The 13,240-nt window shown below is 38.3% G+C and overlaps 2 protein-coding genes across 4 annotated transcripts in view; both read left to right on the top strand.

Moving 5' to 3' along the window:
• The window catches only part of LOC135729294 (4-trimethylaminobutyraldehyde dehydrogenase A-like), a 318,074-nt gene extending 309,273 nt beyond the window's left edge, over positions 1 to 8,801 (top strand). For all 3 annotated transcript variants that reach the window (XM_065246837.1, XM_065246836.1, XM_073816218.1), the window contains exons 2-13: positions 4,309 to 4,348; positions 4,703 to 4,871; positions 5,236 to 5,381; positions 5,701 to 5,830; positions 6,086 to 6,220; positions 6,397 to 6,593; positions 6,703 to 6,843; positions 6,996 to 7,184; positions 7,296 to 7,383; positions 7,636 to 7,777; positions 7,884 to 7,996; positions 8,103 to 8,801. In XM_065246837.1, the coding sequence (XP_065102909.1) occupies positions 4,721 to 4,871; positions 5,236 to 5,381; positions 5,701 to 5,830; positions 6,086 to 6,220; positions 6,397 to 6,593; positions 6,703 to 6,843; positions 6,996 to 7,184; positions 7,296 to 7,383; positions 7,636 to 7,777; positions 7,884 to 7,996; positions 8,103 to 8,197 (1,527 nt within the window). In that variant the 5' untranslated portion in view covers positions 4,309 to 4,348; positions 4,703 to 4,720 and the 3' untranslated portion in view covers positions 8,198 to 8,801. The remainder of the gene's footprint in view (positions 1 to 4,308; positions 4,349 to 4,702; positions 4,872 to 5,235; positions 5,382 to 5,700; positions 5,831 to 6,085; positions 6,221 to 6,396; positions 6,594 to 6,702; positions 6,844 to 6,995; positions 7,185 to 7,295; positions 7,384 to 7,635; positions 7,778 to 7,883; positions 7,997 to 8,102) is intronic.
• Positions 1,163 to 3,062, top strand: tmco1 (transmembrane and coiled-coil domains 1). The gene is made up of 7 exons (XM_065246817.2): positions 1,163 to 1,356; positions 1,494 to 1,571; positions 1,674 to 1,733; positions 1,806 to 1,852; positions 1,944 to 2,011; positions 2,121 to 2,265; positions 2,457 to 3,062. Exons 1-7 carry the CDS (start codon positions 1,287 to 1,289, stop codon positions 2,553 to 2,555), a joined length of 567 nt encoding a protein of 188 aa, XP_065102889.1. The 5' UTR covers positions 1,163 to 1,286; the 3' UTR covers positions 2,556 to 3,062.
• Positions 8,802 to 13,240: the final 4,439 nt, after the last annotated feature.

Genomic DNA, 13,240 nt, shown 5'->3' with positions numbered 1-13,240 from the left:
TATGAAATATAAAAGTAAACTAGTATTTTCACAAAGTTTATCAGTTCACTACCACTTCTGATACGGACTATAAAAGTAAATCTTTCATTTGAGATGTCAGGAGACAACTTGTATCTGTTCTGATAAATAGCCACTATTTTATTTGAATATTTTGAAAGATTTTATATTTAACTGGTTGACACTTTAGTTTTGATTTTATTACTAATTGTATTTATTGTGTAAAATTAGGTAGTGGTCTGTGAAGTGTCCTTTTCCATATTCCTTTTTTCACCGTTTATAGTCCAGTGTTAGTATTAACTCAAGTACTACAGGCAGAGGTCAGTAAAGTTTCTTAATATCACATCCGTGATGTTTTGCAGTTGTCAAATGTATGCCTTAAATTGTTGTTTGAATAGTGTTTGAAGCCTTGTCAGTATAAATTTTGTATGATTCAAGCATATTTTAAAGCACACCAGAAACAATCATCTATGCTTTAGTGTGGTATTATGGAGATGATACAGTAAAATAATGTCATTGCTGTGAGACTCAGACCATTTCACAAATCAGATTTCCAGCCTAATTTATTTAGCGCTAGAAATAAACTGAAAGATAACACCCATTATCTCAAACTGACTTGAACAGCAGAGCTTTAGTTTTTATGATCAGCTCTCTGTAATCTTGGTCATAGACTAATCATTTTTCAATTTAAAAGCCACTGATATTGTTGGCAAAACTTTAGTTTAAAAATACTGCGCCATATAAAACTTTTTAGATATTTTGGAAACCCTAAACAACCACATAAAACCCCACATAGTGTATTTTAATAAAGTCAAAAATGTGTAAAAATTATCAATACACCTAAAGTTTAAAGAAGACGACCCTACTAAAATGAATATCTATCTAATCTATCAAAAACTGTTAGAAATAAATTTACACTTGACTTTCTTTCAAAAACAAACAGAAATCACTTGTATAGTAATCACTACGTCATATTTAGCATAAATCTGTAGCATCGCATCTCGCAGTTTCTCTTTGTGTCTTTTAAATACCAAAATTACCAAATGCATGTATGTTCAGCTAGCTGTGCTTTGTTAGACATAAGATAATATTGGTAACTGCCACTAGTGGGAGAAATGGAGTCGCGAGTTCATATCACAACCACATTTAGCACTCACGAGGAACTCGGCGCACGTTCATGACGTAATTAACCTAATGCTGACGCTGCTCCTACTTACTAGGGGGTAGTGTGTTAACTGCAGTATTATACAGATTTAACACATAATCATACTATATTACCAGCCTGCAAAATGAGCACGATGTTTGCAGATACGATTCTGATTGTGTTTATATCTATTTGTACAGCATTATTAGCGGAAGGTATGTAAACGACGTCGTTTGTAAGCTTTAACTTACCTTACATCGAAAATTTACTTAGCTCAGCAAACAGATGACACATTCATTGGCTCTATGCTTTTTTCAAGTTGTCGATAACGGGTTGCTTTTATTTTTTTCAGGAATAACATGGGTTCTGGTGTACCGCACAGATAAGTACAAGAGATTAAAGGCCGAGGTTGAAAAGCAAAGTAAAAAACGTAAGTTATATAAATCAAGCAAGCATGTGTCTTTAGCAACTACTGAATCCATGGCATGTGTTCATTTTTTGTTTTTTTTGAAAATGTGCAACTTTATTTTAGTGGAGAAAAAGAAGGAGACAATTACAGAATCAGCTGGGCGTCAACAGAAGAAAAAAATTGGTGAGGCATTAAAATTATTATTAATATTGTTATTATAATCTCTAAATGTACTAATAATATTGCATTCAACAGAGAGACAAGAAGAGAAACTCAAGAACAATAACAGAGACCTGTCTATGGTATTATACAGTTCACATTTAAATAATTATTACTTTTCAAGTTTTTACATTGCAAAAAAATGCAGTTTATTAAATATACTTATAATTGCAGGTACGGATGAAGTCCATGTTTGCCATTGGCTTTTGCTTCACAGCGTTGATGGGCATGTTTAATTCCATGTATGTAGGAATATACATTTTGCAAAATGGATTTTATTGTAAATGTAAAATAAATAACACACAAAATTGCTTTGCGCTAAAGAGATTGTTTCTATGTTTGTCATTCCAGCTTTGATGGTCGTGTTGTGGCCAAACTTCCTTTCGTTCCTTTGTCTTACATCCAAGGCCTCTCACACCGTAATCTCCTTGGTGAAGATTACACTGACTGTTCTTTCATCTTCCTCTACATCTTGTGCACCATGTCAATTAGACAGGTAAGGTCTATCTGTTATGTCATATTAACCCCACAAGCCTGAAAATGAGATGCAAAGTAAAATTATTGCAGTTATTTGGTCTATAGACATAATGTTATGACCAAGTCCAAATTTTTTTATCTGAAGAGAGTTAGAATTTGCAGTTTTATGCATGTGTTAACTTTTACCTCTGAATACTTGGATCTCCTCAGAATATCCAGAAGATGCTGGGTCTTGCTCCCTCACGTGCCGCCACTAAACAAGCTGGCGGATTTTTAGGACCTCCTCCACAAGCTACCAAGTTTTCGTGAACGTGTAGAATAGTGAGATTTATACATAATAAGAGGCCATGTGCTGTATGTTATGTAAAGGAAACACATAAGATGAGTGTGTTAGTCAGGTGCAGCTACATGTGGTGACCACTGAAGATGGCTAACTTTTTTTTGGTTTTTGATTTTGTTTTGTTTTTTGAGTTAAAGAAATGTGTTGGTAACTTATATGTAGACAGATTTTTAACAGAAAATGTGAATTCATTCATAAGCATTTATGTAATTTTTTATTTGCATATGCATATCCATAATTGCAAAAATTTGATTGCTCAAAGGTTTAAAAAAGATTTCTTACCTATTTCTCTAACTAATATAATTTTATGATTATCTTTAAGCTACATTAATTCATATTAGGCTGAGATATATGATAGTTTAATTTCTTCTTAGTGACAAATAAAATAATGAATATTTGACCCCTGAATTGTTAGGATATGTTCTGTATTGTGTATGTAAATGTTTTATTTAAGTGACATAAAAAGGTTGACCTTACATTTTGTTTTTCTGTAGTCTTTGTTTTAAATATCACTGATGTTTGGGGTTAAATATGCAAAAAAGGGCATAGGCCCTATTCATTGTTTTGCAATTTGGAGTAAAGTATTAAGTTTAAGCTCTGCAATTGCTCTGCATATTCCCCCCACATTATAAAGTTGACTCCATGTTGTATTACTGGCATACAGTAAAGGATTTATGAACAAAAAAAACTGTAACAGAACAAAATGACTAAATGCCAAAAATTTTGAACTTGTTTGGCTGGGTTTTGTTGCTTTACATTTCATTTTATAGTACTGTACAATAAATAGCTTATATTAACATGCAGCCTTGTACATTGTTCAGTTAATTCATAGATGTTTACTCACTACAGAGTAAGACAGAATATTTAGGGTTATATTTATACTGCCAAATGCAAGGATAAAGTCAATGCAGTATATAAACTATATGTATTGACAAAAGTAAAATACATGTAGTGACAGGTCTAAAAAATACTTTCTGGAAGAGCAGAACACGCCCTCCCAGTTTATCAGTGTTACTCAACAAGGGGACCTCAAGATGACCTAGACATACTTAAAATTAAGCAAGCTTAACATGCTTTTACTAGATATTTCATAGGGGTGATTTACCGGACAGGACATATGCTAGACACAGACAAAAATTTTTGAGCTGCCTTAATTTTAAAACACCTTGTACTGCCATAACCTAAAATATAGCAGTGCCATTGTTTGGTCTCAAGATGCACACCAATATTGTTTTTGTAAGGTTTGTTTATAAAAAAACTAATTAAATATCCTAATAAGGCCTAGTTCTGGACTAATCTAAACACTGTCCGGGAAACCGCCCCTTGTTTGGTTTGTTTTATACCTTATCTTCGTTATCTCTAGAATATTTTATAGGATAGAAAATGCGGGGCTTTCAAGTGTTGTGTACTATGACAAAAAGTAAGACAAAATCGATTTTACAGATTCAGTTTACCACAGAAACGTTAGTGCAGGAGTCAAAAATTATGCACACTCAGTTGAAGAATTCAGTGTTGCGCAATTTATGTCCCTCCATGTAGAACAACTGCCAAAGTGTGTTGAACTTGAAATATGGTCAGGCTGTTTTTAAAAGAAACATTCACATATCGTCCCACCCATATTATGCAACTGAGTCACATGGTCAGTTTGAGCAACAATCTGCTTTAAATCCTGAGACAGTTGCGCAGACGTTCTTCTTTCACCACCACACGGCTGGAAAAACGGTCTGCACTTTGCACCCTGTGTTCGGCTTTCGTTGAAAAGGTACGAAACTTGCATACACGGCTGTTCACTGCATTATTTCACCATTGCATGCACTGCTGATAAACTTTGCACATACTATGCATACAACTATGCATACAACTTTTCTGAGGCGTTTCCATTCGGTAGCGCGGAAATGACCATGAACGCGCATGAGCGCGCTGCGCAGTCCTGTCGGGGTGTGACATTGCTTTATCGCGAAAGCTATTCGAATAGACCGATTTCTAGACGCTCTCGCGATATTTTGATGTAATACACCAAACTGCTGCGCCGAATGAAGTCGAACATTCCTTTTAACTCTGTGCGCTTGCTTATAAAAAATTACATGCATTGACCGAGCAACACAAATTTCCACAGGTTCCCTTCCAGACCAGAATGGCTCAACAACCGCTCCTGTCGCTGCCCGAGTTTCAGAACTTGTCGGTGGGCACTTTGGTGGTAAAGGAGCCGTTGAATTTCTGGGGAGGAGCGAGAGTGAAGCCTAAGCAAACAAAGAACCCCGAGCCAGTATACGAACCTGCAACTGGTATGATTTGTGTTATTTACACTAAATGTTCCGTGCATTGGCGGGTTTACGTGCATTTCTGCACTTCTAGTGAGTGCAGACATCCCACCCTGCAAAAACTAATTTTAGGGGAGCCTGAAATTGCATATTATGTTAATATGATATACTTTCATGCTCTTGCTATACATTAAAATGTATACTTTCTCAATAATACTGCACATACTGTTAGGATCTAGTGTAAGTAGACAAACTGGAATGCAGCATTACTCTTGACCTCTAACCGTTATAAAGTTATTGATTTACTAGACTCATAATTCTAGAAGTAAAACACGGAAACAGTTGTCGTCTGTACATCCAATTCATTCATCTTCTGTTCTGTTGCCAGGTCGTGTATTGTGTGATTTGATTCCCTGTGTAGAGGAGGAGGTAGACCAGGCAATTAAAAATGCTCATTCTGCATACCTACAATGGCGCAAACGGTCTGGGATGGAAAGAGCCGGGATCATGTTTAAGGCTGCCAGGATTATTAGAGTAAATATATTAATGCATGACACTTTTTTTTTTAAATAACATATAATCAAGAATCTAAAATGTATTTAGAAGGTCAGTAAAATTTTAGTTTAATGTACATGTATAGCAAAAACTAAACCAGAATTAACACGGCATGTTTAATGTCTCTAAAAAGTTTATTATCAACATTCATTCCATTACATTTATGCAGTTGGCAGACACTTTTATCCAAAGCCTTATCAGCATTTAAACTGTAATTTTTTTCATATGTAAACATCTATGCTGTCATTTATTGTATGACTACAGACTTAACTGATGATCATTTCGTTCTCGTGCACAGGAGCACAGAGATGCAATTGCAAAAGTAGAAGTGATCAACAATGGCAAATCCATCACGGAGGCTGAGATGGATGTTGAATTTGCAGCACAGAGTATTGAGTACTATGCTGGCATTGCCCCCACATTGTCAGGTAGGGTTGTGTAACCCATATCAACTCACATTCACACATTTGGTAGACACTTTTATCTTTAAATAAATACAGAAAATTGAATTCATTGCTCAGACTTAGAAAAAAATCATTGGTGCCACACTCCCTTCTCATCTGGACATGTACAATAACAGATGAACCCGCAAAGTACTCAACATTGTGGGCGACCCCACCCACCCCTCACAAAAAAAGTTGAAATATGCTGTAAGTTATGTCTTACAACCTTTGTGTCCTCAGGTCAGCACATACAACTTCCAGAAGGATGTTTTGCGTATACCCGAAGGGAGCCGTTGGGTGTTTGTGTTGGCATAGGAGCCTGGAATTATCCCTTTTCGATGGCTGCCTGGAAGTCAGCCCCAGCATTGGCCTGTGGTATGAGTATTTCATGTATTTGGAATTAAGTTGCTCATCTTTGTTCTACAAGCCATCTCCACATTTTTATGCAGTGCTTTGTTTTAAAAAAAGTAGTAAACACATTTTTGGAATAATTTTACCCTTTTTCTGTGCAATAATCAATAAGTATGTTTTCTCCAATGTCCTCCATTTAGGCAATGCCATGGTGTTCAAACCATCTCCAATGACCCCATTGACAGCAGTCATTTTGGCGGAGATCTATAAAGAGGCCGGTGTCCCTGAAGGACTCTTTAATGTGGTACAAGGAGGAGCTGAGACTGGATCACTGTTGTGTCACCATCCGACTGTGGCTAAAGTGTCTTTCACTGGCAGTGTGCCCACAGGAAAGAAGGTACAGTATAGTAAAGCATGAAAAGCATATTGACCTCAAATGATCAAAATGCAAGCATTAAATTTAAAATGCATACTTGTTTGTGGTATTTTTAATGTCTTACTTTAAGGTTATGGAAATGGCAGCCAAGGGTGTGAAGCCGGTGACTCTAGAGCTTGGAGGGAAGTCACCTCTTATCATCTTTAAAGACTGTGAACTGGAGAATGCAGTCAAAGGTGCCCTCATGGCCAACTTCCTCAACCAGGGAGAGGTGAAATGAACGTGACCATTTCCAAATTCCAATAATATGAATCAAAGGATACATATTGTTATATGCAACCTTAGGTTGATTAAAAAAAGCATTGGTAAAGAATACCTCTGCTTTCAAAGATAATAACATAATTTGTTCTTAAATTACCCTAGGTGTGCTGCAATGGCACACGAGTGTTTGTGCAAAGGGAGATAGTGCCCCAGTTTCTGGAAGCAGTGGTGAAAAAGGCCAAGGCTCTTACTGTTGGTAATCCCTTGGAAGGCGAGACACAAATGGGTGCTGTTATTAGCAAACCTCACATGGAAAAAGTGTTGGGTTTCATAAGGCAAGCTAAAGAACAGGTACTGCAGAATATCTGTTTGACTACTTTCTTTTAGTCAGTCTTTTGTCGTGTTATTGTTTTTTGTTAATATACTGTTAATGTTATTGATAAATAAATAAATTAATTTTAGGGTGCAAAGGTGTTGTGTGGTGGAGAACGATTTGTTCCCAGTGATCCTAAACTGAAAGACGGATACTTTGTGTCTCCATGTGTGCTGGGTGAGAGAACTTTAATATGTTTGTGTCTTCTAAATTGCACATGATGCAATTTTAATTAATTTCAAATGTTTTTTAACCCTTTAAACTGGTTTGACAAGTGCAGTTGTATTTCATGTTGATGTGTGCTATAGAAACAGAGACCCAACCCTTTTTTTTTCAACAGCCTTTAGGATATATTACAGCCAGTATTTAGTACACTACCAGCACATAGATGATCTAAAATATTGATTTTTTTTCTGCTTCTACACACAGATAACCTTAAGGATGACATGACTTGTGTGAGGGAGGAGATCTTTGGCCCTGTGATGTCCGTTTTGCCTTTTGACACAGAGGAAGAGGTCCTTCAAAGAGCTAACAACACAACCTTTGGGTTGGCATCTGGAGTCTTCACCAGGTAACCTTAATGCATGTACATACATAAAGAGATACAACCATTAAAAATACTTGCATAGACAGGTGGTTGATTCGCATTTAACATTCAACTGTATTTTTTTATTTAGGGATATAGCTCGTGCCCACAGAGTTGCTGCGAACCTTGAAGCAGGAACGTGCTACATCAACAACTACAATGTCGGTCCAATCGAGGTTCCTTTTGGAGGCTACAAGATGTCAGGTACTAAAAAAAAACAATTACATTTAATAAGAAAATCAGTGTGAATATATTTCTCAGGACAAACAAGTATACTTCCCAAAATCCAACACATCTCCTTTTCTTTTAGGTTTCGGAAGGGAGAACGGACAAGTGACCATTGAATATTTCTCTCAGCTGAAGACTGTTGTCGTGGAAATGGGAGACGTGGAAAGCCTCTTTTAAGCAATTGTGGGCGTAACAATTAACACTTCTAATGAAAATGTGATTGTTCCAATGTTCAGATCAAAAGTTTCTCCGTTAAGTTTGTAACATTTGGAATTACCATTAAAATGTGCCATTAAGCCAAACAAACATACTTATACACATATATGGAAAGTGTAGGAACTAACATTGCTGTTGTAGTAGTTTGTTGTTTTTCTAAACTCCAGCAGTCCTTGCTGCAACATTTGTGTTCTGTTACCATTCCCAACACATGGAAACACTAACAGTATATAAACTGTTAAACATCTATGTATTTTCCTTAGTACTGTGAAACATGCATTTAACAAACAGTGTATTGTAGTATTCAAACCTAACTAGATTAATCCAGACCAGTTTATTTCAAAATTAATTAGAAAGAAAGCAAGTGCCTTCCAGTTTTTTAACTAATAATTATATATTAGACAGCACTTTGTTGGAAGTATTAACACTAATTTTTGGGCCTAGATTTGTTTGTTTAACTTTTGCTCTTTTCCTACTTTCCAGCACAATAAAGACTTTACATTTGTCTGGTGATTTGCACGTTTCTAGCCTTTCAAATAAAAGCACTAGGAGTTCCAAAAGAAAATTGGCTATTTTGTTTCTCCTTCCTTACTTTTAACTAAATTGCGCATGTGTAAAATTAGATACGTTTTCTAAAGTTTTGAATTTATGGGCTATTCAATTGTGAACAAAAGTTAACAATTACTACTTTTTCAAGTAAACTAAATTAAAATAAACACTTTACAATAAAATTTGTTAGCGTTATAAACAATACTGGTAATAACTTAGAATAAGGTTTGTTAACATTAGTAAATGCATACGTTAACATGAACTAGTTTTTCAGCATTTATTAATCTTTGTTTGTAATGAAGCACCAGAAGGCTAAAGATCTAGTTGCACACTTTATAAGCACACAATCGTAGTCATACAGGCAAAGGTCAAACTTCAGCAAACACAGTTGTAAGGGTAAGTCAATCTCATAGTCAGTAAACAGACAAATAATCGGGGCAGGTAGCAAACAATCACAAGGTAAGTAAACACTCCAAAATATACACAGGATAAACAGACAGAATTAATGATCAGTAGTGATGCCAGGGCAAAACAAGACTTAACTGGTATGACTCAATGAGAGGTTTACAAAGGCAGTCATATGAGAATGAAAGTTAATACATGGGAGAAGACTCCTTCTGATGGGGATCGAGGAGCGAAGCAGGAGCTTCACTCGTGACATTGTTAAATTAATTTTAGTTCATGGTACAGCAGCAGCCAAATGCTTAGTAATGGCAGCGATTGATCAAGCGCTAAGTTTGGAAATAAGTGATCGGAGTAAAAAATATTTGTTGCATTTTAAGTTTGATTTAAACTGTTATCTTAGTGAACGGCAGTGTAACTTTGTCCATTTTAGTTTAATTGTTAAAGAGCACCTATTGCCCGATTCACGTTTTCACATTTCCTTTGGTGTGTAAGCAGTGCTCGAATTGAGGGGTATGGGGGGATCCGGGACCCCCTATAAGATGTCAAAATTATACTTACGGGGGTCCCTCAGATATTTTTATTTTAGTAAAGATAAGGCTGACAAACCGTTAGTAGTACATTTTGTGAATGAATTATTTAACTATTATTGAATTTATAATAATTTAACATATATGAATTTATTTAATTTATTAAACTGATTACATCTGCATCTGTGTAGTTCTTTAATAAATAATTTAAAAAAACAGTTTACACAGCTGTTCTGAAGGAGGAACAACCAGCTGTCCCCACCATCCAGCAAACAAGACAGCAACTCCAACCCAACCCCCTCCTCGAAATGCTCAACAGCAAGCCACTCTCATATTGTTATCTGTGCAAAGCCAGAACAGCAAAACAGTAGGAGTGGACAAAAACAGCAATGAGGCAGAGGACAGGGCAGACCAAAAAGATCACATGAAGGATGCTGGGGTTGTGGACAGCCTTGACACTTTAGAAGTGAATGTCCGAAGAACCCAAGGTCCAATCAAGATCAACAAAACTGGCAGCCAAACCAGAGACAGCAAGGCCCACCCTGGCAGCAACAGCAATCACAAAATCCCCAGAGCGGTCCAGTGAATCCATGGCAAGGACATAATAAGGTTGCCCAGAGGATTCTACCGGGAGGGGCCAACATCCAATGATAACTGACAATGTTGACCAAGACCTTATGCTGCAGGTTGAAGGCAAGTCTGTACATATGATGACTGACACTGGAGCAACTTACATATGCGTAAGTCCAAATTATGCCTCTAGAAATAGATGCCCTGTATAGTTTAAAATAGAATGTATACATGACAATTGCAAAATGGAAACCGTTTGTAAAAAGCAAATAAATAATGACTGAAGAAGGTCTGTCCTTGAATTTTTACTGAACTATGATGCATGACCCCTTTATGCAGAACAGAAAAAGAATGACTGAATAAGACAGAAGGACTTCCCAGCAGATAATAGGGCCCCAAGTTAAAGCTTTACATACATACATACAAAGGATTTCTGACTCCACAACCTACATATAGCTATTTTGGCAGGCAAATAATTTTAGTATTAAGATCTTGGCCATATGATGAGGGAAAGACAGAAACTTCCACACTTTTGGACGACAGGAGAAACAAGAAAATTGCGTGCAGGAGTTTTGTAACTGATAAGATGCCTTTGGCAGTCGTCCCAGAAATACAGGCTTGATATCAGAAATAGAGTAGCTGATCCAACTAATGTATAGTCTCAGCATAGTAAACTGTAATAATTAATAGAAAACAACAATACCCATTGTGACAGGAGACAATAAAAGGTATTAGGAGCACTATTGAGACATTAGAAGTTTTAGTAAAATAAGCCATTATAAAACACAAATATTAAGATTTAAATTATCGCTTTGTAGATGATTTGAAATGTATAAATGATGTAGTTGAAGATTGGCCAGCGGAAGTTCCAAATGCACATACACTGTAAACTAGTATCCCTCCTGAAGTAAAATGTTTCAATGAAAAAGACTGAAAAAGGTAAAAAAATCCATTCCACAATCACTTTTTTGTGGGTAGCGTTGACGGCGGAACGCAGGGTAGCGTTGACGGCGGAACGCAGGGTAGCGTTGACGGCGGAACGCAGGGTAGCGTTGACGGCGGAACGCAGGGTAGCGTTGACGGCGGAACGCAGGGTAGCGTTGACGGCGGAACGCAGGGTAGCGTTGACGGCGGAACGCAGGGTAGCGTTGACGGCGGAACGCAGGGTAGCGTTGACGGCGGAACGCAGGGTAGCGTTGACGGCGGAACGCAGGGTAGCGTTGACGGCGGAACGCAGGGTAGCGTTGACGGCGGAACGCAGGGTAGCGTTGACGGCGGAACGCAGGGTAGCGTTGACGGCGGAACGCAGGGTAGCGTTGACGGCGGAACGCAGGGTAGCGTTGACGGCGGAACGCAGGGTAGCGTTGACGGCGGAACGCAGGGTAGCGTTGACGGCGGAACGCAGGGTAGCGTTGACGGCGGAACGCAGGGTAGCGTTGACGGCGGAACGCAGGGTAGCGTTGACGGCGGAACGCAGGGTAGCGTTGACGGCGGAACGCAGGGTAGCGTTGACGGCGGAACGGAGGGTAGCGTTGACGGCGGAACGGAGGGTAGCGTTGGCGGCGGAACGGAGGGTAGCGTTGGCGGCGGAACGGAGGGTAGCGTTGGCGGCGGAACGCAGGGTAGCGTTGGCGGCGGAACGCAGGGTAGCGTTGGCGGCGGAACGCAGGGTAGCGTTGACGGCGGAACGGAGGGTAGCGTTGACGGCGGAACGGAGGGTAGCGTTGACGGCGGAACGGAGGGTAGCGTTGACGGCGGAACGGAGGGTAGCGTTGACGGCGGAACGCAGGGTAGCGTTGACGGCGGAACGCAGGGTAGCGTTGGCGGCGGAACGCAGGGTAGCATTGGCGGCGGAACGCAGGGTAGCGTTGGCGGCGGAACGCAGGGTAGCGTTGGCGGCGGAACGCAGGGTAGCGTTGACAAGAACCGATCAGGACTGAACCTAGGCAGGGGTTTAAAAACACAGGAACACAGGTGAAGACACTAATGATAACGATGATTACAATGAACAGGTGCAAACAATGAAACATGGGCAAACGAAGACAACTGAGGGAATAACCGTTACACAGGCAATAAGGCCCGGCCAATTTCCTCCTCTCTATATAATGCTCCACACTCCAGTCCAGTTGGTGGCGGTAATACACCATAAGTTGGCTTGTCAACCGCCAATAAACAGTACAAGAAGAAGAAGAACAACAAGGCCCAGCCAATTAGAAGAAACAATAATTGGCAAAAATCTGTGGTAAGTAACCTTATTCGTTTAAGTAACCTTATTTTTTTCGTCTTATTCTAGACTCATTAAAGCTGTAACATTCTTTTTTTGTGCAGTGTTTCACTGTAACATAGATTTAAATGTTAAATATGTTATTTACTGGCAACAGTTTGATCAAAGTTAAATGAACATCAAATATCAGCCTCATCATGCAAAGCATTCTAGAAACCTAATGCTTTGCATGATAATGCTTTGCATGAGGCTGATATTTTAGTTTTATTCTGTAAAGATAAAGACTTGTTAATGTTAAATGTTCATTTAACTTTAAACAAACTATTGTCAGTAATAATGTAATTTATATAATTAATATTTAAAATTAAACAAGCTAAACTAAAAATACAGAATATTTCTTAGTGTTTGGTTTATTTTATACCATATCTTTGTTATCTCTAGAATATTTTATAGGGTAGAAAATGTGAAGCTTTCAATATGGGGAGTGGACGGGGGTCTTAAGACAAAATGGTTCAGATTTGCTAATCTAAAGAGTGGTCGATATTACTGTGTGTCTGGGATATTAATGTACTTTTACAGATTATAGTTTACCACAGTAGTGCAGGAGGTAAAAATTATGCACACTCAATTGAAAAGTTAAGTGTGTTGTGCAATTTATGTCTCCATCTAGAACAACTGCCTAAGTGTGTTGAACTCAGAAATACGGCCAGGCGGTTTATAAAAGAAACA

The sequence above is a fragment of the Paramisgurnus dabryanus genome, chromosome 11 (assembly GCF_030506205.2).
Source record: "Paramisgurnus dabryanus chromosome 11, PD_genome_1.1, whole genome shotgun sequence".
Lineage (NCBI taxonomy): Eukaryota > Metazoa > Chordata > Actinopteri > Cypriniformes > Cobitidae > Paramisgurnus > Paramisgurnus dabryanus.
Note: the sequence above shows the minus strand (reverse complement) of the source record. Positions and strands in the feature narration are given on the sequence as shown.

Excerpts from the sequence above, each read along its gene's own strand:
- tmco1 (XM_065246817.2), top strand. The coding sequence starts at position 1,287 with ATGAGCACGATGTTTGCAGATACGATTCTGATTGTGTTTATATCTATT. Across the intron at positions 1,357-1,493 it reads TACAGCATTATTAGCGGAAG|GAATAACATGGGTTCTGGTG; the intron begins GTATGTAAACGA and ends TATTTTTTTCAG. Across the intron at positions 1,853-1,943 it reads ATAACAGAGACCTGTCTATG|GTACGGATGAAGTCCATGTT; the intron begins GTATTATACAGT and ends TTATAATTGCAG.